The sequence below is a fragment of the Lepus europaeus genome, chromosome 11 (genome assembly GCF_033115175.1).
Source record: "Lepus europaeus isolate LE1 chromosome 11, mLepTim1.pri, whole genome shotgun sequence".
NCBI classification, from domain to species: Eukaryota; Metazoa; Chordata; class Mammalia; order Lagomorpha; family Leporidae; genus Lepus; species Lepus europaeus.
In genome coordinates, this window is record NC_084837.1 from 87,228,847 (window position 1) to 87,256,413 (window position 27,567).

Consider the following 27,567-nt stretch of genomic DNA (forward strand, 5'->3'; position numbering starts at 1 on the left):
CTTTCCCAGGTGCATTAGCAGGGAGCCAGATTGGAAGTAGAGCAGCTGGGACTCGAACCCATATGGGATGCCGGCATCAACGCCAGCCCTAATCTTTGTTTTATACCTTTGTCAAACCAAAGGTTAAGAATGTTATACTACTGGGGCCAGCACCATGGGTTAAAGCGATGGCCTGCAGAGCTGGCATCCCATATGGGTGCCCACTCAAGTCTCAGCTGTTCCACTTCTGATCCAATTCCCCGCTAATGTGCCTGGGAAAGCAGCAGAGGATGGCCCAAGTGCTTGGGCCCCTGCACCCATGTGGGTAGGGGCTCCTGGCTTTGGCCTGGCCCAGCTATGGTCATTGCAGCCATTTAGGAGTGAACCAGAGGATGGAAGATCTGTCTCCCCTTCTCTAACTCTGCCTTTCACATAAATCAATCAATCTTTAAAAAAATCTACATTATTATAGTTTTAATGATCTGTGATTACTTTAAAATTTACAGTTTATAGGTGAAATGGTCACTTTTCCATTTAATTACTGTGTATAGCCATTGCCTATATTCCCACTAAACTGCAGTCTTTTTGCTTTTACTTGTTAAACTTCTTATATGGTGAAGTATTAAGCCTTTTTACTATAATGTAAATTTAAAATGTTATCTCAAAACTAAAAAAAGGGAGAAGGAAGGACGGTCCGGAGAGGGGAAAGGAAGGAGACGGAGGGAGGAAGGGAGTATCATTATGTTTTTAGAATTTTATCTACAAATTCACATTGAGTCTTAAAAACTAATTAAAAATTACAAGTAAATATTTATTTATTTATGATTTATTTTATTTATTTGAAAGAGTTACAGAGAGAGGTAGAGACACAGAGAAAGGTCTTCTATCCACTGGTTCACTCCCTAGAGGGCTTCAATGGCTGGAGCTGTGCCAATCCAAAGCCAGGAATGAGGAGCCTCTTCTGGGTCTCCCATGTGGGTGCAGGGGCCCAAGGACTTGAGCCATCTTCTACTGCTATCCCAGGCCATAACAGAGAGTTGGATCAGAAGCGGAGCAGCCAGGACTAAAATTGGCACCCATATGGGATGCTGGCACTCCAAGCCAGGGCTTTAATCCACTGCGCCACAGCACCGGCCCCACAATTAAAAATTTTAAAATAAAGTACAGAAATAAAAAAAATTATTACCATCTTATTTGAAAGACACACAGAGGCAGAGAGAAATCTCCCATCCATTGGCTTATCCCCAAATGGCCACAACAGCTAGGGCTGCACCAGACTGAAGCCAGGAGCCTGAACTCCATCTGGGCTTCCTACATGGGTGAAAGAAACCCCATCACTTGAGTCATCACCTGCCACTTTCCGGGAAAAGAAGCTGCATCAAAAGCAGAGTAGGGACTTGAACCCAGGCACTATGATATGGCATACAGGAGTCCCAGGTGGCATCTTTAACTGCTGCACCACTATGCATGTCCCCCCACCCACACTGGGTATTTTTTTTTTTTTTAAGTTTTCCATCAATACCTATCTACCTGCCTATTGACCTGAGAGGCAGAGAGACACAGAGACAGAAAGAGCTCCCATCGACTGGTTCACTCCCCAAATGCCCACAATGGCTGGTGCTGGGCCAGAGCCAAAGCCATGTGCCAAAAACTCAATCTAGGTCTCCCACATAGGTAGCAGGAACCCAGCTTGTTGAGGCACGACCACTGCCTCCCAGGATCTGCATTAGCAGGAAGCTGGAGCCAGGAGCTAGAAGTGGGAACTGAATTCAGGTGGTCTGATATGGGAGGCAGGCACCTTGACTGCTGGGCTAAACACCTGCTCTCTACAGTACTGCTCTTTAATTTTTCAGTATATTTCCTAGCAACAAGGAAAAATCCCTTGAGAGCAGAATCTGCATCCTGTTGCTTTCCTACCTACAACATATCTGTCATAACCTCTCTCAGACAGCATTTATAATTAATTGCAGCTAACGATGGAGGATGATGAAGGGCTTTCCTAAGACAGAAATAATACGTGACAAATCCATATAATTTTAAAAGGAAAATAAAGAAGAAAACAAACCTAGTAAGTGCTATCTCAAAAAAACTGCTACTCAGCTTCTAATCCAGCTTCCTGCTAATGAATCCTGGGAAGCAGCACATGACGGTCCCAGTGCTTAGACCTCTGCCACCTATGTGGGAGATCTCTGTGGAATTTCTGGCCTCTGACTTCAGCCGGGCTCAACCCTGGCTGTTGTGGGCATTTGGGGAATGAACCAGCAGGTGGAAGATGAAGCATTCTCCCCCGCTACCTCTCTGGCATTCTGCTTTTCAAGTAGATGAAAAGGAACACTAAAAAGGGGGTGGGGGAGGTTTGGATAAGTTTTCTGGCAGGAAAGTATCATTTCAAAATTAAGCCAGCACACTGAAATGAAAATGTTATTCAATTCTTGGCAAACAAAATTATGTTAGGTGAGGTTAAAAATGACACAACCTCAGAATACTACTAAACCCTTCCTAGTCTGTGTATTCTTTGTGTCACTCACTAATATCTAAGTACATATACAACAGACCCCCATTACCCCTGGTTTCAGTTACTCAAAAATCATTAAATGGAAAAAGTATTAAATAGAAAATTATAGAAATAAGAAATTCATCACAGAGAGGGTCTGGGCTAGCAGTTAAGAAGCCTGTATCCCACAATGGAAAATCTGGGTTCTATTCTAGGCTCTGGCTCTTGACTCTCACTTCTTCTTCTTCTTTTTTTTTTTTTTTTTTAATAACATTTATTTATTTCAAAGGCAGAGTTACAGAGAGAGATAGACAGAGAGATCTTCCATCTGCTGAGTCACTTCCCAAATGGCTACAACAGCTAGGGCTGGGCCAGACCAAAACCAGGAGCCAAGAGTTTCTTCTGGGTCTCCCATGTGGGTGCAGGGGCCTAAGCACGTGGGCCATCCTCTGCTACCTTCCCAGGCAAAGCAGAGAGCAGGATCAGCAGTGGGATGGCTGGCACTCGAACCAGTGCCCATATGGGATCCTGGTGTCACAGGCTTTTTGGCTACAGCACAACACCGGCCCTCTAGCTTCTTCCTAATGCAGACCCTGAGACGGCAGGTAATTAAGTAGTTGGGTTCATGCCATCCATGTGGGAGACCTGGATGATGTTCCTGGCTCTTGGTTTCAGCACTGGCCCAGTCCCAACCACTGTGGCTATTTGGGGAATGAACCAGCAGATAAGAGCATACTTTCTCTACCTCTCAAAAAAAGGTACACCTAACTTTTAAATTGTGTGCCATTCTGAACAGAGTGATAAAATATGCTCTCTCAGGAATCACCCCTTTCTCTAGTAAATCCATGCTGTGTATGCTACCCATCAATCATTGGTAGCCACCTCAGTTATTAGATCAACTGTAGTGGGTATCACAGAGATTGTGGTCAAGTAAACCTTTTAATTTTGTTTTTCTTTAGAGATTCATTTTTATTTATTTGAAAGGCAGAGTTACAGAGAAACAGAGATCTTCCAATTGCTGGTTCACTCCTCAAAAGGCCACAATGGCTGGGGTTGGGCCAAACCAAAGCCAGGAGCCTGGAGCTTCTTCCAAGTCTCCCACATGGGTGCAGGGGCCCAAGCACTTGGGCCATCTTCTACTGCTTTCCCAGTCATGCGCCCAGGTGCATTAGCAGGGAGCTGGACTGAATGGAGCAGCGGGTCTTGTACTTACGCCCATATGGGATGCCGATGTTGTAAGCAGAGGCTTAACCTGTTACAACACAGCACCAGCCGCAACCTTACTTAATGTCCCCAAAAGTGTAAGAACTTGGGATATGCAAAAGAGAAGCTTTAAAGTGCTTCCTTTAACTGAAAAAAGTGGAAGTTCTTGACTTAAAAAAAAAAACTTATGCTAAGGTTGTTAAAATCTACAATAATCTACAGAGAGTTAATGCTTTTAATATCTTACTAGGCCTAAAATAGAAATTAAGCTTTATCATAAGTATGTATAATTGGGACACAAACAGTATACACAGGATTTGGTAGAATACATGGTTTTAGGCATTCACTGGAGTTCTTGGGATGCATTCCTCAGTTTAGGGAAGGCATGCTGTCCACATATTTGTACCTGTGTGTGCTAAGCTTCAACATAAGAAGTTAGCAAATTCACTGAACAGATAATTTTATCAATTCTGATCTTTTTATCTGCTTTAAGCATCTCTAAAAACTGTTTCCACTTAAGCCAAGAGCAATTCTGAGTAGAAGACTAAGTGTGAAGTTCTCCCCTCATATTTTATCTGAATGTCAGCAGATTTGGTTTATAGTTAATATTTTTTAAAGAATTATTTGATTTTATTTGAAAGAGTTACAGAGAGAGGTAGAGCCAGACAGAGAGAGGTCTTCCATTCCACTGGTTCACTCCCCAAATGACCACAATGGCCGAGCTGAGCTGATCTGAAGCCAGGAGCCAGGAGCTTCTTCTGGGTCTCCCATGTGGATGCAGGGGCCCAACGACTTGGACCATCTTCCATTGCTTTCCCAGGCCATAGCAGAGAGTTGGACTGGAAGAGGAGCAGCTGGGACTCGAACCGGCATCCATATGGGATGCCAGCACAGCAAGCTGGGGCTTTAACCCACTGTGCCACAGCACTGGCCCCTATCTTTAATTTTTTTTTTTTTTTTTTTTTTTGACAGGCAGAGTGGACAGTGAGAGAGAGAGAGAGAAAAAGGTCTTCCTTTACCGTTGGTTCACCTTCCAATGGCCGCTGTGGCTGGCGTGCTGCGGCCAGCGCACCGCGCTGATCCGAAGGCAGAAGCCAGGTGCTTCTACTGGTCTCCCATGGGGTGCAGGGCCCAAGCACTTGGGCCATCCTCCACTGCACTCCTGGGCCACAGCAGAGAGCTGGCCTGGAAGAGGAGCAACTGGGACAGAATCTGGCGCCCCAACCGGGACTAGAACCTGGTGTGCCGGTGCCACAGGCAGAGGATTAGCCTATTGAGCCACAGCACCGGCCTTTTAATGTGTTTTAATACTTTACAAATAAAATGCAAGAAATTTTAGAGCTAAGAAATTAACTTTCAAAATAGAACTCTAAATTTCATGTTCATAAAATTTATCTGAAAGAATAACAGACAAGATTGTCTTAAAAATGCTGAAAAAGATTATGATGAAAAAAAGTTAGCCTTACTATATACTATAAAGTTAAGACATGAGACATAGAATGAACAATGGTATAGAACATCAAAAATAGAATTCTTAGACATTAGTAAGAAAAATGTGGTATCACTTCTCGGCCTTTCGGCTAAGATCAAGTGTAGAAAAATGTGGTGCTTTTATAATCAATGACTACTCATCTAAATTTTAAATCAGTTGTAATCACTGTGGAAAGCCATTTGTAGAGAGAGAAAATTGGATCCACTTCTCATATATTCCAAAGATTGAAATGTTAAAAAAAGAAAACTTCTACTTTAAGCCAAAATGGAGTGAGACCAGATTTACCTTCCCATCTGAAACAACTGAAAAAAATAGACAAAATATATAAATTAACACATTCAAGATACCAGATTTCATACAAAAAGGGGCAGAGATCCTTGAGAAATGGGAATCATCCAGCTAACTGCCTGAGGGCTATTAAAAGTTAGCAGTACAAGGAGAGAGAATACAGTAAATCAAAGGAGAAATCACACAGGAGATCAAAAAATATTCTGAGATGGAAGAAAACAAAAACAATATAGCAAAACTTAAGGGACACAGTGATTAACAGAAAAATCATTAAATATAAACGCCTATGTTAAAAAAAGACATCTCAGGGGCCGGCGCTGTGGCACAGCAGGTTAAAGCCCTGGCCTGAAGCACTGGCATCCCATCTCTCTGTCTCTCTCTCTCTCTCTGTCTCTCTCTCTCTCTGCCTCTCCTCTCTCTGTGTTAACTCTGACTTTCGAATAAATAAATAAATCTTTAAAAAAAAAAAAAAAAGGGACATCTGAACCAACTACCTAGTCTTCCATCTTAAGACAATTGTGACTCAGCAGGTTAAGCTACCACCTGAAACGTCAGTATCCTATATCAAAGTGCCAGTTTGGGTCCCAGAAGCTCAGTTTACGATCCAGCTCCCTACAGGTGCACCTGGGAGAAGAGCAGATGATGGCTCAAGTACCTAGGTCTCTGCCACTCATGTGGGAGATCAGGATGGAGTTTCAGGCTTCTGGCTTCTCTTGGGTAAGCACTGTTGCCATTTGGGGAGTGAACCAGGGGATAGAAGATCTGTCGCTCTCTGACACTTTGCCTTTCAAATAAATAAATATTTTTAAAAATAGGAATAAATTTAAATAAGGCAGTATACATAAATAGGGATTGCTAGGTAGGGGGTATATGGGAACTCTTTGTACTGTGTCACAATTTTTATTTTGTAAATTTAAAACTATTCTGAAATAAAATGTTTGATTTTTTAAAAAAGTATACATAGAAAATTACTTTAAATAAAGTAAAAAGATTTAAATAAATGGGAAGACATTCCATGTGCATGGACTGAAGACAGTAAAATGGAATGCTTATCAAAATCCCAACTGCCTTTTTTTCTAGATAATGGACAAACTGACTCTAATAATATTCAAAAGGAATTAAAAGGGACACAGAATAGCCAAAACGATCTTGAACATTGGAAAACTCCCAATTTGATTTCAAAAGTTAGTAGAAAGCTAAATTAATCAATACAATTGGACATAAGGATAGACAGACAGGACAATGGAAAAGAATTAATGTTCAGAAATACATCTATCAGGGTCAGCACTGAGGCACACTGTTGGTTAAGCCACAGTCTGTGGTGTTGGCATTCCATGTGGGTACCAATTCGAGTCCCAGCTGCTCCAGTTCTGATCCAGCTCCCTGCTAATGTGCCTGGGAAAGCAGAGGAAGATGGCCCAAGTCCTTGGGCCCATGCACCCACATGGGAGGCCTGGATAAAGCTCCTGGCTTCAGCCTGGCCCAGCCCTGGCTATTGCAGCCATCTGAGGGTGAACCAGCAGATCAAAAGATCTCTCTCTCTCTCCCCCTTTCTCCCTCTCTCTAATTCTGACTTGCAAATAAAATAGATCTTTAAAAAAATACAACTGTATATTTATAGTCAACAAGCGTGCTAAAACCATTCAAACAGGGATAGTCTTTAAATAAATGGGATAACTGGATATTCACGGTTCTGGGATAATGGGATATTAACATGTAAAATAATTAATTTGGGACCCTATTTCAGATCGTATTCAAAAATTAACTCAATGGAGCAAAGATCTGAATGTAAGAGCTGGGAAAGTAGTAGAAAATGGACCAAGTCCTTGTGCCCCTGCACCTCATGGGAGACCTGGAAGAAGCTCCAGGCTCCTGGCTTTGAATCAGCCCAGCTTTGGCTGTTGCGGCCATTTGAGGAGTGAACCAGTGGATGGAAGACCCCTCTCTCTCTATGCCTCTAACTCTGTAACTCTGCCTTTCAAATAAATAAATAAATACTAGGGGGAAAAAAAGAGCTAAAACTATAAAACTCTTCTATAAGAAAACACAGATGAAAATTTGCATAGCCTTCTTGGATGTAACACCACAGGTGGGACAGGTGTGTGGCACAGCATATAAGGAGATGCTTGGCATACCCACAACCCATACTGGAGTGCTTGGGTTCAAGTCCCAGCTCCACTCCCAATTCCAGCTTCCTGCTAACGCATACCCTGGGAGGAAGCAGATGATGGCTCAAGTACTTGAGTCCCTGCCACCACATAGCCTGAACTGAATGCCCAGTTTCAGGCTTCAGTCTGGCCTAGCCCCAGTTATTGTGAACCAGAGGATGGGAGATGTCTATGTCTGTCAGTTAAAAATTAGAAACATTAGAAATCATCAACATTAAAAAATTTGTGCATCAAAGGACATGGATTAGTTTCTTAGGGGTGCTGTAATAAGTTATCACACCCTTGTGAGAAATTTATTCTCACAGTTCCTGAGATCAGAAATCCAAAATCAAGAAGTCATCAGGGTCAGCCTCCTAGGCCAATCTTTTTTTTTTTTTTTAAGATTTATTTATTTATTTGAAAGTCAGAGTTACACAGAATAGAAGGAGAAGCAGAGAAGAAGAGAGAGGTCTTCCATCTGCTGGTTCACTCCCCAACTGGCCTCAATGGCTGGAGCTGTGCTGATCCGAAGCCAGGAGCCAGGAGCTTCTTCTGGGTCTCTCACGCAGGTGCAGGGGCCCAAGGACTTGGGCCATCGGCTGCTGCTATCCCAGGTCATAGCAGAGAGCTGGATCAGAAGTGAAGCAGCCAGGACTTGAACTGGTGACCATATGGGATGCCGGCACCACAGGCAGTGACTTTATCAGCTATGCCAAGAGCTGGCCCCATAGGGCAATCTTTCCTTGGCTCTTCCTGGCGGCTCTAGCAGCCTCTTGGCTTGTAGCAACTTAAGTCTAATCTGTGTCTTCTCAGGGCCTTTACTTCCTGTGTCTGTGTGCCTCAAATTTCCAATTGGGAAGTGAACCAGTGGATGGAAGACCTCTTTCTCTCTCTCTCTGTATAACTGACTTTCAAATAAGTAGATAAATCTTTAAAAAAAAAAAAAAAAAAGGATCTTGGTGGGGAATGAGACTGGCAATGGAGAGGGAGGAGAAGGGGTGGAAGTGTGGGGGAGAGGGCGGGTATGGTGGGGTGGGAAGAATAACTATATTCCTAAAGTTGTACTTATGAAATACATGAGGTTTGTATTCCTTAAATAAAAGGTTTCTTTGGGGGGAAATACAAAAAGATAGAAGTTAGCATTTTGGCATTGTGAGGTAAGCCACTCCTTGTGACGCCAGCATCCCATATTGCTGGTTTGAGTCCGGGGTGTTTGTTCCACTTCTGATCCAGCTCCCTACTAATGCACATGAGAAGGAAGATGGGCCCCTGCCACCCAAGTTCCTGGCTCCTGGTTTTGGCCTGGCCCACACCTGACTGTTGTAGTCATTTGGGGATGAAACCAAAAGATAAAAGATAGTTCTGTCTCTCTTTCTTTCTCTCCGCCCAACTACTCTCTGTTTCTATGCCTTTCAAATACAGACATAAAGAACTGTTTAACAAAAAAAAAAAAGAAAAAAATCTGTTCAAAAATCAGGAGATTTGTAAGCTAAGTGAACAAGTGAGGATATGAAGAAATGACCAATAATTTTAGGTGTGAGCACGATATTGTAACGGCTAAAAAGAGTTATTAGTGTCACTTAGAGATACATATTGATTTATTTACAAATTCAATAACCTACTGGCATCTACTTCAAAATAATCTGAGAAGTAGGGGTGGGGATTGTGAGGGAGAGTTGGTAGGGCTACAGTGAAAGACTGATGGCCAAGATTTAATAATTACTGAAAACTAGTCATATGTTATTTTACTTTTGAATGTTATGAAAATTTCCATTATAAAAGTGAAACAAAAACAAAAGCCTTTTGACTTAGTAATTTACAAATTGTTCCTTAATAAAATTATTATTACTTTAGTTCAATACATTGTTCTCAGAATTAGGAAGAAATTTTTTTTTTTTTTTTGACAGGCAGAGTGGACAGTGAGAGAGAGAGACAGAGAGAAAGGTCTTCCTTTTTGCCGTTGGTTCACCCTCCAATGGCCGCCGCGGCGGTGTGCTGCGGCCGGCGCACCGCGCTGATCCAATGGCAGGAGCCAGGTGCTTCTCCTGGTCTCCCATGGGGTGCAGGGCCCAAGCACTTGGGCCATCCTCCACTGCCTTCCCAGGCCATAGCAGAGAGCTGGCCTGGAAGAGGGGCAACCAGGACAGAATCCGGCGCCCCGACCAGGACTAGAATCCGGTGTGCCGGCACCACAAGGCGGAGGATTAGCCTATTGAGCCGCGGCGCCGGCCTTTTTTTTTTTTTTTTTTTTTCTTTTCTTTTTAAAAAAGCCTATGCATGGGGCCAGCGCCGTGGCTCACTTGGTAAATCCTCCACCTGCAGCACCGGCACCCCATATGGGCACCAGTTCTAGTTCCAGCTGCTACTCTTCCAGTCCAGCTCTCTGCTGTGGCCTGGGAAGGCAGTGGAGGATGGCCCGAGTGCTTGGGACCCTGTACCTGCATGGGAGACCAGGAGGAAGCACCTGGCACCTGGATCCTGGCTTTGGATCGGCGCAGCGCCGGCCGTGGCAGCCATTTGAGGGGTGAACCAATGGAAGGAAGGCCTTTCTCTCTGTCTCTCCCTCTCACTGTCTGTAACTACCTGTCAAATAAATAAATTTTTTTAAAAAGCCTATGCATAAGAACATCCATTACAAATGGATAGTTACAAAGGTTTTTTTCTAAAAATTCTCATCTGAAATATGTTTTAGTACACTTTAGCCCAAACGTGGTATTCAACAAGGAAATAATGTAAAAATAAAGAGAAGCAAAAAGGCAAATATACTGACTGTCATCTTGTCCTTGAGACACTCTCAACTATTTAATTTTTTGTCTAAAAATTTGAAACAAACAAAATCCTCTAAGCTTTGATTTTATACAAACTAAATTATGCAATTTAGATGAAAAACCTAAACTTTATTTAAGTTAATGCTGTTACTAAGCATTAGAACTATACATTAAATTTCAATATATAAGTAAAAATCTTTATGGAAATATATGCTAGCTCTTTTATGTAAAGAATTTCTTCAAGGGCCAGTGCTGTGGCACAGCGGATTAATGCCCTGGACTACAGCGCTGGCATCCCATATGGGTGCTGGTTCGAGTTCCACCTGTTCCACTTCTGATCCAGCTCCCTGCTAATGTGCCTGGGAAAGCTGCAGAGGATGGCCTAAGTGCTTGGATGCCTGCAAACACGTGGGAACCCGGAGGAAGCTCCTGGCTTTGGATCAGCTCAGCTCTAGCCATTGCAGCCATTTGGGGAGTGAACCAGCAGATGGAAGACCTCTCTCCCTCTGTCTCTACCTTGCTCTGTAACTCTTTCAAATAAATAAAATAAATCTTAAAAAAATCCTCCAAAAAATTTAAGAATTAGAAAGTTAATGAAAGGGAAAAGGCAGTTCAACAGGGAGATCACAGTTAAAGATGACTGAATACTATATTTTATAGTTTCAGATATTGGAATTAAAGATCACACATGTAAAAACATAAAAATATTTTTTGATTCACATTTATTTCAAAAATAAAAAGCTACAACTCAATTTCTGCCTCTAAATAAATGCAGCATCTGAAAACAGACCAAATTATGGGAAAAACAATATTTAATCCTACCTGAAAAAGATCCAAAAGAGGCTTCCAAGAGAGCATTAAGACTGCTGCTCTGTTGACACTTTTGGGAATTTCAGAATAAAACAGTGTATTTTCTCTGTTCTCACCAGACATAGCTATAAGAAAAAAATAATCACTTATTATTGTAATTTTTCAAAAAAGATTTATTTGAAAGGTAGAGTTAGACAGAGAGAGGAAGAGACAGAGAAAGAGAGATCTTCCATCTGCTGGCCCACCCACCAAACAGCTCCAACAGATGGAGCTGAGCCGCTCCAAAGCCAAGAGCCAAGAGTTTCTTCTGGGTCTCCCACGTGGGTGCAGGGGTCCAAGCACTTAGGCCATCTTCCACTGCTTTCCCAGATACATAAGCAAGGAGCTAAACTGGAAGTGGAGCATCCAGGACATGAACCAGCAGCAGCTTTACCTGCTATGCCACGGCACTGACCCCTATAATTATTTTTAAAATAGTATTCTTAATACAATCATAATTACTAGTAACTACATAATGCCTTTCACTTAGCACAATATTTTGCAGTCTACAGGATCCATAACTAATGTTATTAAATATAACATGCACATGACATATGCCATGGACATTTTCTTCAACAAAACAAGGTTAAGCCACTGCCTACAACGCTAGTATCACCTATGAGTGCCAGTTTGAGTCCCAGCTGCTCTACTTCTGATCCAGGTCCCTGCTAATGCACCTAGGAAAGCAGAAGATGGCCCAAGTACTTGGAGCCCTGTGCCCATGTGGGAGACACTTTGGCCCAGCCTCCCTCTCTCTCTATTCCTATGTAACTCTGCTTTTCAAATAAATAAGTCTTTTGTGTGTGTATGTATATACATAAATTAATAATAAACATAGAAACGGATGCCTGATTTGCTAAACACCTCTTTGTCCTTTACTGGGGAAGGGCAAAGGAAAAAGAGGTCTAGATCAAGCAGAAGCCAAGTCTACTCTGTGAAATCACGCAACAATCGAATGGGAAGATCACAGCAGCACAGAATGAGTCACATACAAAAGAGAGCTAATGGAAACACAATGTGGTTATGAAGTTGGGAAACAAAGAAAACTTGAATAAAGTTAAAACAAAGCTTTTCTACACTAAGAAGTACTAGCAAAGGTATCACTTCCAGAAAGCTGGGGAGAGTGAAGGAAGGAGAAAAGAAATCATGCAGAAAGGCTAAGCAATTTCCTCTCAGGTGGGACAGATTCACAGCCTGTTTCTGATGACGGCAGCAAAAGGTAGCCTGTAAAAGGCACAGTAACTTCCAGGCTAACCCTTGCAAAAGCAGAGGATGAGCCCTCAAATATCTGCATCTTCCTTTGTTTCCTATTTTTCTAAACCTTTCTTAGTTTGTGGGTTTTTTTTTTTTTTTAATTTTTGGAGTAAAAAGTTAGATATCAACTAACATTTATAGCATTATAACATTAATTTTGTCTTAAATCTATTTTGTACATTCTAGAGCTGCTTTAAAAAAAAAAAAAGATTGATTTATTTATTTGAAAGGCAGAGCTGAAGAGAGAGAGAGAGAGATCTTCCATCCGCTGGTTCACTCCCCAAATAGCTGCAACAGCTGGAGATGGGCCAGTCTTAAGTCAGAGGCTAGGAGCTTCTTCTGGGTCTCCCACGTGGGTGCAGGGGCCTAAGCACTTGGGCCATCTTCTACTGCTTTCTCAGGTCATTAACAGGGAGCTGGACTGGAAGTGGAGCAGCCAGGACTCAAACCAGCACCCATATGGGATGCTGGCACTACAGGCAGAAGCTTTATCCACTATACAACAGTGCCGGCCCTAAGCCGCTTTCTTACAGGATTGTTAAGACTGTGATTACCGGGACCAGCACTGTGGCATCAAATTTTACAAAATGTGATCATACCTTCCTTATGCCTTCTCCTAAGAGTCCTCAGGCCTCTAGATAGAGAGACAAATATATAATAATATTTTATTTATTTGAAAGAGTTACAGAAAGAAGTAGTGGTTTTCCATCTGCTGGTTCACTCTCCAAATGGCCACATGAGCTGGAGCTGAGCCAATCCGAAGCCAGAAGCCAGGAGCTTCTTCTGGGTTTCCCACACGTGTGCAAGGGTCCAAGCCCTTGGGCTATTCTCTGCTTTTCTTGGTGCATTAGCAGGGAGCTGGCTGAGAACAGGAGCAGCCGGGACTTGAAGATACCATATGGGATGCCGGTGCTGCAGGTCTGGGCTTTAACCTGCTGTGCCACAGCGTCGGCCCCCAGTAATAATAATAAAAAAGCTAAACTGCTTCTCACTTATCCTCAAATGAGAACCCTTCCTCAGCATCCTTTCAGTCACCCCCTCCATGTGCTCCTGGTTCTACAGTGCCTTCCTTGGCCTTATCCATGACTAATAAAAATTTCTAAGGCATTTTACGTACAGACACAGACATGAGCACAAATGATTTTTCCCATTGTCCCTTTCCTAGTGGTATTTATTGGTCTTCAGAACTACAGTAGCCTTTTTGGGATGATGTCTTCTATCAATGAATCAAATCATGTCATGTGAATATATAAAATGGTAATGTAATAAAATGCTTGTTACTGTATAACGCTTCTTCTAAGCATGCCACATTTGGGATAAGCATTCTTAGTAATGTACAATTGCCTATAAAAGAATCTTCTAGGGGCTGATACTGGTCTAGCGGGTAAAGCCACCGCCTGCAGTGCTGGCATCCCATATGGGCACCAGTTTGAGTCCCAGCTGCTCCACTTCTGATCCAGCTCTCTGACTTTGGATCAGCACAGCTCTGGCCATTGCAGCCATCTGGGGAGTGAGTCAGTGGATGGAAGACTTTCTCTCTCTCTCTGCCTCTCCTTCTCTCTGTAACTCTTTCAAATAAATAAATAAATCTTAAAAAAAAAAAAAATTTTTTTCCAGGGTCAGGATTTGCCATACTGGTTAAGATGCCACTTGGGATATGAGCTTCAAATCAGGTGTTGCAGGTAAAGCCACCACCCAGGGTGCCCATTTGAGACCTGGCTGATTCACTTCCAGTACAGCTCCCTGATAGTGCTCCTTGGAAAGCAGCGGAGGATGGCCCAACTGCTTTGGCCCCTGTGCAAATGCTGGTGACCCAGAGGAAGCTCCTGGCTTTGGTCTGGCCCAGCCCTGGCCATTGTGGACAACTGAGGAGTAAACCAGTGAACAGAAGATCTCTCTCTGCTCTCCTTTCTGTGTAACTATGCCTTTCAAATAATAAAATAAATCTTTTTTTAAAGATTTTATTTATTTATTTGAAGGTAAAGTTACAGACGGTGAGAGGGAGCGACAGAGAAAGGTCTTCCATCCGTTGGTTCACTTCCCAAATGGCCGCAACGGCCAGAGCTGTGCTGATCCGAAGCCAAGAGCCAGGTGCTTCTTCTGGTCTCCTATGCAGGTGCAGGGGCCCAAGGACTTGAGCCATCTTCTACGGCTTTCCCAGGCGATAGCAGAGAGCTAGATTGGAAGAGGAGCAGCAGGGACTAGAACTGGCACCCATATGGGATGCTGGTGCCGCAGGTGGAGGATTAACCTACTGTGCCATGGTGCCTGCCCCATAAAATAAATCTTAAAAAAAAAAAAAAACAAAACTCTTTTAGGGCCAGTATTGTAGTGTAGCAGGTTAAGCCTCAGCATGTCATTCCAGCAACCCAAATGGGCACTGGCTTAAGTCCTGGCTGTTCCACTTCCAATCCAGCTCCCTGCTAATGTGCCAGGAAAAGCAGCAAAAGATGGCCCAAGTATTTGGGCCCCTGCACCCACATGGGAGACCCAGATGAGGATCCTAACTCCTGCCTTCTGGCTTCAACCTGGCCCAGCCCTGGCTGTTGCAACCATTTGGGGAGTAAGCCAGCAGATGTAAAATCACCCCCACCCCACCCTCTACCTCTGACTTTTAAATAAATTTCAAAAATCAATCTTGGGGTCAGCGCTGTGGTATAGTAGGCAAGCCTCCACCTGTGGTACTGGTATATGCCATCCCAATCGGTTCATGTCCCAGCTGCTCCTGTTCCCATCCAGCTCTCTGACTATGGCCTGGGAAAGCAGCAGAAGATGGCCAAAGTGCTTAGGCCCCTGCACCCACGTGGGAGACCTGGAAGAAGCTCCTGGCTTCTGGTTTTGGGTAGGCTCAGCTCCAGCCATTGCAGCCACCTGGGGAGTGAACCAGCAGATGGAAGACCTTTCTCTCTCTCTCTCCTTCTCCCTGTCTGTAGCTCTGCCTTTCAAATAAATAAATAAAATTTTAGGGCCAGCGCTGTGGCTCACTTGGTTAATCCTCTGCCTGTGGCACCGGCAACCCATGTGGGCACTGGGTTCTAGTCCTGGTTGCTCTTCTTCCAGTCCAGCTCTCTGCTGTAGCCCAGGAGGGCCGTAGAGGATGGCCCAAGTACTTGGGCCCTGAACCCACATGGGAGATCAGGAAGAAGCACCTGGCTCCTGGTTTTGGATCGGCACAGAGCCGGCAGTTGCGGCCATTTGGGAAGTGAACCAACAGAGGGAAGACCTTTCTCTCTCTCTCTCTCTGACTCTCTCTGTCTATAACTCTACCTATCAAATAAATTTTAAAAATAAATAAAAACTTAAAAATTAAATAAATCTTAAAAAAACCCTCCAATTCCCTCCAAAAAGATAGAGACTTATAAAAAGGAATATAAATGGCTTTTAAAAATGTAGGCCGGCACCGCGGCTCACTAGGCTAATCCTCCGCCTTGCGGCGCCGGCACACCGGGTTCTAGTGCCGGTCGGGGCGCCGGATTCTAACCCGGTTGCCCCTCTTCCAGGCCAGCTCTCTGCTGTGGCCTGGGAAGGCAGTGGAGGATGGCCCAAGTGCTTGGGCCCTGCACCCGCATGGGAGACCAGGAGAAGCACCTGGCTCCTGGCTTCGGATCAGCGCGGTGCGCCCGCTGCAGCGCCCCGCCACGGCGGCCATTGGAGAGTGAACCAATGGCAAAAGGAAGACCTTTCTCTCTGTCTCTCTCTCTCTCACTATCCACTCTGCCTGTCAAATAAATAAATAAATAAATAAAAATGCAAAAAGATGCTCAACTAATAAAAGAACTAAAATTAAAACTATAATGAGAGTCTACTTTTCACTAACCAGACTGAGAGAGATCAAAAGTGTGACTCCCCTGGCCGGCGCTGCGGCTCACTAGGCTAATCCTCCGCCTTGCAGCGCCGGCACACCGGGTTCTAGTCCCGGTCGGGGCACCGATCCTGTCCCAGTTGCCCCTCTTCCAGGCCAGCTCTCTGCTGTGGCCAGGGAGTGCAGTGGAGGATGGCCCAAGTCCTTGGGCCCTGCACCCCATGGGAGACCAGGAGAAATACCTGGCTCCTGCCATCGGATTAGCGCGGTGCGCCGGCCGCAGCGCGCCTACCGCGGCGGCCATTGGAGGGTGAACCAACGGCAAAAAGGAAGACCTTTCTCTCTGTCTCTCTCTCTCACTGTCCACTCTGCCTGTCAAAAAAAAAAAAAAAAAAAAGTGTGACTCCTCATCACAACTGGTAGAAGTGAGAAGCAGCTCTGGGACAATGTTCATGGTAATATGACTCCTGTACCCTTTGAGGGAGAATTCAGCCAGCTAAGTAAACATTCAGAAAATACACTCCTTTTGCCCCAGCAATTCTACTCTATTGAATTAGTTCAGCAAGTATGTCATGTTAAGTGATAGTCAATGCCTCCTCTTTCATAATAGATGAGAAAAATCTAAATGCTCATTATCAGAGAACTGATTAAGAAAAATATTACATTATAGAATTATATATAGGAATACTCTGAAGTTCTTAAAAAAGGATGCCTATAATTATGATGCAGATTCTATTTGTAAAAGACATGTGGGGTGGTGCTGTGGCATAGCAGGTAAAGCTGCTGTCTGCAGTGCTGGCATCCCATATGGGCACCAGCTCAAGTCCTTGCTGCTCCACTTCTGAGCCAGCTCCTTGCTAGTGGCCTGGGAAAGCAGCAGAAGATGGCCCAAGTCCGTGGTTCCCTGCACCCATGTGGGAAACCCGACGAAGCTCCTGGCTTCAGGTCAGCCCAGCCATTTGGGGAATGAACCAGTGGATGGAAGATCTCACTGTCTCTTCTTCCTTCTTTCTCTTTCTCTCTCTGTTAACTACCTTTTAAATAAATAAAATCTTAAAAAAAAAAAAAAACTATGCTGAAAAGTGATAAGAATGCACATTTAAAAAAAAAAGGAGGGGCCAGAGCCACGGCGCAGGTTAATCCTCCACCTGCTTTGCCCGCATCCCATATGGGCACGGGTTCATGTCCCAGCTGCCCCTCTTCCAATCCAGCTCTCTGCTATGGCCTGGGAAAACAGTGGAGGATGGCCCAAGTGCTTGGGTCCCTGCACCTGCATGGGAGACCAGGAAGAAGCTCCTGGCTTCGGATCAGTGCAGCTCCAGCCACTGTGGCCATCTGGGGAGTGAACCAACAGAAGGAAGACCTATCTCTCTGTCTCTCCCTCTCACTGTCTAACCCTACCTCTCAAATAAAATAAACAAAATCTTAAAAAAAAAAAAAAAAGGGACACACACGCTATTAATGAATGGAACATACTGGAAATAGCTTTGGAGAAGAAATTATTCTTAAAATAAAGAAAAAAGTAAACCAGCACATTATTATATTTAATTAAACAGACCTTAAGTCTGGAACAAATGGTCTCAGATAGAAGAGACCAAATCAGCTGTTGTTTAAAAAAAAAAAAATGAAAGGGGCTGGCACTGTGGCGTAGTGGGTAAAGCCACCACCTGCAGTGCCGGCATCCCATATGGGCGGGTGCTGGTTCAAGTCCCGGCTGCTCCACTTCCGATCCAGCTCTCTGCTATGGCCTGGGAAAGCAGTAAAAGAATTCCCAAATCGTTGGGCACCTGTACCATGTGGGAGACCCAGAAGAAGCTCCTGGCTTCGATTGGCTCTGCTCCGGCCACTGCAGTCATTTGGGAGTGAACCAGCATATAAGACCTCTCTCTCTGCTCTGCCTTTCTATAACTCTGCCTTTCAAATAAATAAATAAATCTTTTTAAAAAAATGAAAGCTGGGGCCAGCATTATGGCCCAGTGGTTAAGTTACCACTTGGGACCCTGGTATCCCATATCAGAGTGCAAGTACAAGTCCCAGCTACTCAGCTCTGGATCCAGCTTCCTACTAACATGCCTGGGAAGGCAGTGGAAGATGTCCCAACAACTTGGGCCCTGTCACCCATGTGGGAGACCAAGATGGAGTTCTTGGCTCCCAGCTTCAGTCTGTTCCAGACCTGGCTGTTGAGGTTATTTGGGGAGTGAACCAGTGGACTGAAGTTCTGTGTGTGTCTCCCTCTCTCTGTTGTTCTGCCTTTCAAATAAATAAATCAGTCCTTTAAAAAAAAAAAAAAAAAAAAAGAGCAGCTGTTGAGAGTGGGAACAAACTCATGGTTCCACTGTAACCTGATCATTCCTAAGGAAAGGCATTTCAAGTGAACTTTAGGAAAAAGCAATTTCCGGAGCTGTAATTGTGACTCTGAAAGAAAGATCATGATCATGATTTGCTACTTGTAAGTAAAAATAAAGTCAATGAGCCAAGCCGAAATTAAAATAGAAAAATTGAATTCTTTCCAATTCGGGTTTCCCCCCTTGAAAGGCACCGGCTCAGTTACTTATATTCACAAAAAACTGAATGCAAATTTTTTCTGGCCTTTAACTTTGACATAAAACATTTCCTCGGGGAAACTGTAACTTCATACTCACCAAGGTAATAGATTCTGTCCGAGTGAGGCCCATCTGGGTCATTCCTCTTCACAAACATGAAATCGTGCGGAGCCTTAGCCATCATGTAGCCATGATATTTTCTAGTATCAGCAAGCAGCTTTTTCAGCTGACTCCAGGAATATCGTTCAACGTAAAATGGCTCCAATTCAGGCCGGTCCTGTGATTCCGTATTCTCCTCACACTCCGCAGTCTCAAATATCTCAACACCCAGCTGTTCTGTTTCCATTGCTGCTGCCATGTTGCATTTTCCTAGAAAAACAAGGCACATGGAGCTATTCACAGGCCTGTCTTTTCTTATATGAACAGAATGACAGCCTACGGCCCTCCCCTAGAAAGAAAAGAAAAAATGTGTTTTAGCACAGCTGCAATGAAACCCAGTAAGAAAAGCAATAGCTCCCCCTTCTCTGTGTTCAGTCTCAAAATGAGATTAAAAAAAATTGGGGTCATTTCTATTTCACAGTGACTGTAAATCCCTTTGGGAACTTTTATAAAAGACTCTCCCTAGGTATCTCTTGCCAAAATTCTTTTTTCTTTCCCACACTGGAAGGAAACAGGCCATATGCCAGTTGGCTGCTATGCTCCACCCAAGAGCATGTCAATAGTGAGTCTCACTGTGCCAAGAGAGTTAAGTGTTCTTGCATTTAAAAAAGTAACACATTGGATAACTGTGCAGTTCTTCAGCTAGCAGAAATAGTCATGACCAATTAGAACAGTAACAGAATTGTTGCAAACAATGTGCTTGTAATAACTTTCCTAGGGCATACCCAAGAAAATATATTGTTTCCTTTTAAATGGAACGCCAAAAAACAAAACACTTAACTGCCTGCTATGTTTCTGAGTCTCCTGCTCTAGTCTAGATATCACTATCATATTTTGATATCTACATTTTGAAGAAACTTACATGACTGATAATACAATTCTGATTATATAATTATACCAATGACAGAAAACAAGATACTATCTTTAAATGACTTTAATAAGTTGTATTGGCAAAAATTCAATGTTTGTATTTATTTTGATAAAAATTTGAACTCAATTTACCAGTTCAATCCCAAATCAGGGCTTGCTAATATCTAATAGGTATTCTTAGTTCAGTAGAACACAAACTAAATTGCATCTATGTGGCCAAATTTCACACTTAACATGTTGTGTTTAAACTTAATTTTGTAATTAACAAGAATTTGTGATAAGAGGTAACTACCACAGGGGAAGTTATTAGTGGGTCCGGCTTGTGATTCAAGTTTACTACGAGTACATTAATGGCACGGAAATGAGCTGAACTGGGAGCCCTGGTTACTGTGTCTTTTACATGCTACAGTGAGCTACACTATCACTTTCAATCTTCTAGTAGCCAAAGTGGCCAGAAAATCCACTAGACAGTACAACAGGTAATGCATAATGGTGTTACAATGGACATTCACTTCCAGGGGTCAAAATCTGGTGCAGCTTGGTAGAGAATTAAGTCACCTGCTAACTGGTATTTGGCACACCGACATCCCACGCCAGGACAAGGGCACCTCCAAAAGCTCACGGAAAATGGAATTAAAAGACGTTTATTTTGGTGCACAGAATGTTGAAATCTGCACATACTTGTATGTGACCTACTTACAGCCAGCAGAGGCCGACTTTCCATCAAGTATGTCAGTGGGCCTAGTTTTATACCTAACAGAGCAAGGGACAATTAATAATTACACAACTTTCCTTGTGTAAAGTTTGGAACTTCATCTCCACATCCTTTTTTTTTTTTGCAAGGAAAGGACTAAGGAAAAAGATCAGGGACACAGCAGAAGCATCTCCAGCTCCTTGAGTCACACTCACTTCACATCTCTACTGTGTAGAAGCTCCGACAGCCCACCTGTAAGTAAATACCCGGTCTTCCTGGATTCCACCAAGGTCAGTCTCTCTCTACAAACAAAAACACAGACCTGTACACACACACTCTCCATGTTCAAGTGACACTGCCATCCTGTTTCAATCGTCTCTGGCCTTCTGTAGGACAGATCTGATACTATGTTAACGGATTTTGACAAATGTTTCACTAAATACTTTCTAGAATTTAACACCTTATATCCAAATACATTCTCAAAAGCTGTGACTTGAATTTTCTAAAATACAATAGGCTAAGTGTCCGTTCTCAGCCCCAGGCATGTGTTTCACTGCCCCACCTACCTCTTCACTTAGGGACCCTCCCTGTGCCCCACCTGACTGTACTTTCTCTGTTTAGATCTCTTCCACATGCAAGGAGATCTTATCCAAGTGACTCAACTTCAAGCAAAGATCCCTCCACTCAGGACAATGAAACAAGATACAAGACTGCTGATCATCACTAAAATGGACCATATGTGGCCAAAAAGATTAAAGAGAAGTCTCAAAATGATACTTAAAACAGACGCAGAAATAATCAGTTTTTTGATGTAAGATGTATTGTCTAAACTACGTTATCTGCATTTTGTATTATCAAAATCCCCAACTGACTCAAAAGACTACCCTAACAATAGCATAAACCTTGATGTCCAGACACAAGAAAAAAAGAAAAGGAAAATTATGGGAGGGCTTTAACACATAATAAGAGGCACACAGAAGTGAGGCTACTCACTGGCTATTGCAAACCCTCAGAAATGCCAGGTGATTTACAACATTTATTCTTCTGTGTCTATTCCTATTTTAAATAACATCAGCTCGAACTGGCTGGAGACAGAATCACCTCAGTACAATAACCAAGAATTATGATACAGGCCATTTCTGCAGAAAGGGAACTAAGCTGAATTTAATAGCTTATCAGTCTTCACAAGATAAAAAAGTTCTAGTCACTTAACGTGCACCCCATTTTTGCTTCCTCCCTCGGCAGGTTATTCAGAATAACTGAAATAAGTAACTTTTCAGTAACTTTTACAAGCGTTAAGCGTACTGCAGTTTTAGCTTCGCAAGAGAGAAAAATAAAAGAACATCTGTGATTACACTTGTTTCTTTGTCATCAGTTTTAATTCCGCGTTCCCACAGCCCAAGTGGGTGATGGAGAAAGAAAAACCAGGTGGCATGGGGCGGGGTCAGGGGGGCACAGCAACACCTGCCCCACACACCGAGCCCCTCACTCCAAAGGCAGGCTGGGGCCAGCAGGCGGCCGGAGGACTCGAGTCTGGACGCACTCCCGTGGCCTCCAGAGTGTTTAACCCAGGGGCCAGCGGTCCCCTTGGACACCGCAAGCTCTCCAAGCTGAGAAGTTCGTTATCTCCGAGAGGGCCAAGACCCCGAAAGCTACGCACGAGGACGGGGGGAGGCCTAGCCGAGAGAGCCGGAAAGGGGGCTGGAGAGGTGGCCAGGCTCAGGATACAAACGCCAGGCTGGACAGGAGGGAGTGGGCGAGCAGCCAAGGGCTCGGCCCGGCGGGAGGTTAAGGACGCCAGCTGGGAGCCGGAATCCCATCTGCCGCTGTCGGACTTCAGGCAAATCCCTGCGCCTCTGTGGGCTTCCGTTTCCTCGTCTGTCAGCCCGGACAACCCCCGGCCTCCCCACCCCGGCCAGGCTCAAGCAAGATAACGGACTCGGCGGCCAGCACTCGGCGCTCAGGGGGCGCCCTGCGGACCTTGGCAGACTCGGAATCTCAGAGCCTCGGCTTCCTCTTCCGGCAAGCGGGGCCCCGCCACCGGCTCGGCCCCGAGCAGGGCCCACCGCAGAGCGGGCTGGCCGGGCGCTTCCTCCGAGTGGCGGGGAGGGCCCGCGGGCTGTGGGGCCCAGGCCTCGCGGCCGCAGGGGAATAAAACACGGGCGGATACTGCACCTTCCCCCCGGCCCCGCCCGGACCGTGCCGACGCGCGCTACGGAGCGGGCCTGTGCCGCTTCATGCCGCGCCGCCTCCACTCCCGACCCGGCTGCAGCGGCTTCCTCGGCGGCGGTGCCGGTGGCAACCCAAGCGGCGAACGCGGCACTTAGAGGCGGCGGCGGCGGCGGCCTCCGCGGCTCGGGCACTTCCGGTTCCTTGCGAAAGGCGCCGCCGGGCCAAGAGATGCGCCGCTCCCTGCTGGGCGGTGTCCTTCGGCACAGCGCCTCCTGGTGGCCGGAGGAGCGAAGGAGGCGCGGTCCGCAGAGCGGCAGCCACTCGCTCGCTCGGAGTCCCACTCCTTTCACTCAATAGATAACGCGTGTATATTGCGTGTCCGCTGGAAGTGGATAAAATCGCTGTCCCTGTGGCGGGTGCAGTTGTAGACGCTGGGATTAGAGCAGGGAGCGAAGCCCTTCTTTGGAGGTGACGCAGGGAGGGAAGGACCTTGGTTGGAGAGCAGAGCGTCCCGCAGTCGCGTCGGGAGACCTTGGAGTCAGAAGCTTGGCTCCGAGGTTAATTCGTGATCTGAGGCAGCCCACTCGGCCTCGCTGAGCCGTGGCGGAAGGGATGCAATATGTCGCTTAATTGCCGTGTCATGGGATCCCATTAATAATGAAGGAACTGGGGCCCAGGGGAGCGGAGTCAGCGACAGGTCCCAGTCTGGCTGAGAGAGAGACGGGGAGCCCCGGGAAATGACGGGGCAAGTAGCGGCTGCATCTGAACAGTGGCAAAACCGCGCCTCCCCACGCTCTGTTGCTAACAGTCATTAGGATTTATTGTAATGGCACTAATAAAAGACCCACTGAGGTACCGCGTTCCACCCCACAACATGTAATTGTGCACTCTGAGGTTAGATGAGCCTGCCCTCCGGCTCTCTAAAGTCCAGTTACGTTTAAAAAAAAAAGGTAGTCATTTTCTCTGGTTGTCTTCAGGAGCAGGTTTTCAGACTTTAAATGCACACACTTGAACAAAGGGCAATGCACCATCTTGCATTTCATGTCATTTATTGAAGCCCTGCCATGCGCTCTCACCTAAGCCGTGGGGATACAACAGTGAACAGAATGGACGGGGTCTCAGCTGTTGCGCAGTTTACATCCTAATAAGACATGGAACCCCCTTCCCCTGAAAAGGAGGCAAGCGAAAATATGTGAGTTCATGGGTTAAAAATAAAGAGCCCCGGGCACTGGCACTGTGGCTCAGCCAGTTAAGCTGCTGCCTGTGAGGTCCCTATCCCCAGTCCTAGCTGCTGTTTCAGACCCAGCTCCCTGCTAATGCTCCTTGGAAGGCAGCAGAAGACGGCTCAAGGGCTTGGGCCCCTGCTACCCTTGTCTGACACCTGGATGGAGCTCCTGACTTCTGGCTTCGCCTGACCCAGTCCCAGCTGTTGCAGCCTTTTGGGACGTGTAGGGAAGGTCTGTCTCCCTCCCCCCCCCTTTGCCTTTTGAATAAATAAGTATTTTTCTAAAAATAAAGACACCCCCCCCCCGTAGAGGTAGAACAAACAAACAAAAAACCCATGCAGCTAATTGTGGATCAGTATAAATTTAAATTCAGATTTCTTGGTTTCTTCTTACCTATGGCAGGCTTTTAGCAAAGCCCAAGGAGGCTGTGGTGCAGGGGTGGGAACTTATTCCCTACCAAGTCATTTGGATATTGATAACATCATACGTGGGCCACTCAAAACTATTAACTTAAAAATCAGCCTTACTGAACTTCGAGTTCCAGCTGTGGTAGCCTTGGGCTGGGCCATGTGATCTTGCGGGCAGCAGCCTGCACCCCTACTGTCGGGGAACTTGTCTCCCAGCTCACCCTGCAACCGTCCACTTAAACTCCCGGCCACATGGGCAAAGGCTTAAACCAAAGCTTTTCTGGGCCTTGGTAGCATGCTTCGGGATCTCCCCAGAGCAGGAGAGCCCAGGAGGCTCATGAGGCTCAAGGCATCTCCTGGGAGGCTGTCAGGGGCCGGCTTCTCCTCTCCTCTGGTTTCTGATGCTTTCTGTCCCCTCACCATGCTGCAGAGCAAATAAACTTTTCTTTCTTTTTTTAATTAAAGGCAGAGAGCGAGATTGATTTTCTATTCACTACTTCACTCCCAAACGCCTACCACAGCCCAGACTGGGCCAGGCTGCAGCCTAGAGCCAGGAATTCAGTCCAGGTCTCCCACGTGGATGGCAGGGACTCAACTATTAACCCATTACCTGCTGCCTCCGAAAGTCTGCATTAGCAGGAGGCTGGGATTGGAACCCAGACGCAGTGTCCCAACCACTACACCAAGTGCCCGCCCTTTGGGATATAAGCACCAGTAAGGCCAGCGCCACGGCTCAGTAGGCTAATCCTTTGCCTGTGGCGCTGACACCCCGGGTTCTAGTCCCGGTCAGGGCGCCGGATTCTGTCCCAGTTGCTCCTCTTCCAGTCCAGCTCTCTGCTGTGGCCTGGGAGTGCAGTGAAGGATGGCCCAAGTCCTTGGGCCCTGCACTCCCATGGGAGCGGCCAATGGGGGGTGAACCAACGGAAAAAGGAAGACCTTTCTCTCTCTCACTGTCCACTCTGCCTGTTAAAAAAAAAAACAAAAAAAAAAACAAAAAAAACGCACCAGTCAGCTTAAGTTTAGTCCAAACATAACTCTCTGACATCATTAAAGAAAGATCTAGGGGCTGGTGTTGCGCCGTAGCGGGGTAAGCTGCTGCTGCCAATGCCAAGATCCCATATAAGCACCAGTTCTAGTCCTGGCTGCTCTGTTTAATATGCAGCTCCCTGCTAATGTGCCTGGGGAAGCAGCAGAAGATGGCCCAAGTGTCTGGGCCCCTGCCACCCATGTGGGAGACTTGGATGGAGTTCCAGGCTCCCGGCTTTGGGCTGAAACAATGGAAGGAAGATTTCTCTCTGCCTTTTTTTGACTCTTTCAAATAAATGAATCAGTCAAAAAACCCTAACAATAATCTAATCCCAGCATCTTCCCATAGCTTTTTTTGCCTTATATCCAGATTTTACATTCGGGACAGGACCAATATTTTCCAGCTACATACAGATGCTCTACTAGTCAGCTTTTTTTTTTTTTTTTTTTTAAAGACTTACTTATTTACTTGAAAGTCAGAGTTACAGAGAGCGGGAGAGAGATCTTCCATCTGCTGTTTCATTCCCCAGAGGACTGCAATGGCCAGGGCTGAGCCAGGATCTCCCACGTAGATGGCAGGGGCCCAAGCATTTGGGACCTCTCCAGCTGCTTTTCCCAGGCCACAGCAGAGCTGACTGGAAATGGAGCAGCTGGGCTGAGGACTGACACCTGACACCCACATGGGATGCAGGCATCGCAGGCAGCAGTTTTACCCGCTGTGCCACAGAGTGGGCCCTGGTGCTTTTTTTTTTTTTTTTTTTTTTGGTCAATTTTTTACTTCCACAGTACCTGAGGGAGTTTCTTGAGAAGGAAGGCAGTTCATTTCAGTTTATGGTTTTGGAGGTTCACAGCTCCAGATTAGGTGACCCCACGGGCCTGGCACTGAAAAGGGCAGTGAGTAGTGGAACCCATGGGTGTGGGGCGGGGAGGGAAGAGCATCACGTGATGGGCAGAGCACAGAGACCCAAGAGGCCCAGCTCGGCCTTTGTAACCAAGCCTTTCACAAGAGCCACCTTCTGAGGACACACCCCACTGACCTAAAGACCTCCCACCAGGCCCAGGTCCCAGACAGCACAACTGCATCAAGTCTCCACCCCCCAGCCATCAATCATTAACATACGACTTTGGTGTTCAAACATCTGTGGGAGTTGGGGAGCCAAATCTTGTTCAAACCACAGCGGACATAGATATGCATTTAATGTTCTCAGCTGTTCTATAGCTCAGCCCAACTTGTTTATGATCTGTTTCCCCTGCTAGTGAAAATGTAGCCTTGGTCAATTCCAGGAAAACCCAGACACTCAATTCAGGATTCTCCTGTGGGAGAGGATGACAGCCATTTCCTGGTCCATAGCAGTATCCCCTAAAATGTGCTTGATCCCCTTGTACTGGGCTCCAAATTCATGTGTGCCCTGAACACTATAATGTGATGTATTTGCAAATAGGAGTGTTTCAGATGTAACTGATTTATCAACATTTGTTTATTTGAGAGGTAGAGTGACACACATGCACACCATCTTTCATCTAATGTTTCCTTCCCCAAATGTCTACAATATCTGGGGCTGGGTCAGGCCTAAGCTAGGAACTCCATCTGGTCTTCCGGGTGGCAGGGACCCAAGTGCTAGAGCCATCACATGCTGCTTCTCAGAGTGTGCATTAATAGAGATTGAAAAGCAGAGCAGACGGCCGGCGCCATGGTTCACTAGGCTAATCTTCCACCTGCGGCGCCAGCACCCCAGGTTCTAGTCCTGGTTGGGGTACCAGATTCTGTCCCGGTCGCTCCTCTTCTAGTCCAGCTCTCTGCTATGACCCAGGAGGGCAGTGGAGGATGGCCCAAGTGCTTGGGCCCTTCACCCGCATGGGAGACCAGGAGGAAGCACCTGGCTCCTGGCTTCGGATTGGCTTGGTATGCTGGCTGTAGCGGCCATTTGGGGGGTGAACCAACGGAAGGAAGACCTTTCTCTCTGTCTCTCTCACTGTCTAACTCTGCTTGTCCAAAAAAAAAAAAAAAAAAAAAGAGCAGTGGAGGTGGAGTTGGAGTTGTGGCCCAATGGGTTGAACTGCCACCTGCAACACTGTGTCAGAGCACCCAGACCTGGCTGCTCCATTTTTGATCCAGCTCCCTGCTAAGGCACCTGGGAAGGCAGCGGAGGACGGCCCAAGTAATTGGGCCTTGTCACCAGCGTGGGAGATCAGT

General features: G+C 45.7%; 1 protein-coding gene across 5 annotated transcripts in view; it reads right to left on the reverse strand.

Annotated features, from left to right (window-relative positions):
* The window catches only part of DPP8 (dipeptidyl peptidase 8), a 70,488-nt gene extending 47,635 nt beyond the window's left edge, over positions 1–22,853 (reverse strand). Inside the window, exons 1-3 of one of the 5 annotated variants that reach the window (XM_062206145.1) lie at positions 22,718–22,851; positions 18,919–19,188; positions 11,194–11,306 (exon numbers count right to left, since the gene is read on the reverse strand). In XM_062206145.1, the coding sequence (XP_062062129.1) occupies positions 11,194–11,306; positions 18,919–19,177 (372 nt within the window). In that variant the 5' untranslated portion in view covers positions 19,178–19,188; positions 22,718–22,851. Of the gene's footprint in view, positions 1–11,193; positions 11,307–18,918; positions 19,189–20,757; positions 20,779–22,522; positions 22,611–22,717 lie in introns of those variants that run through there. The other 4 variants (XM_062206149.1, XM_062206147.1, XM_062206150.1 and 1 more) reach the window with 4 other exon arrangements.
* Positions 22,854–27,567: the final 4,714 nt, after the last annotated feature.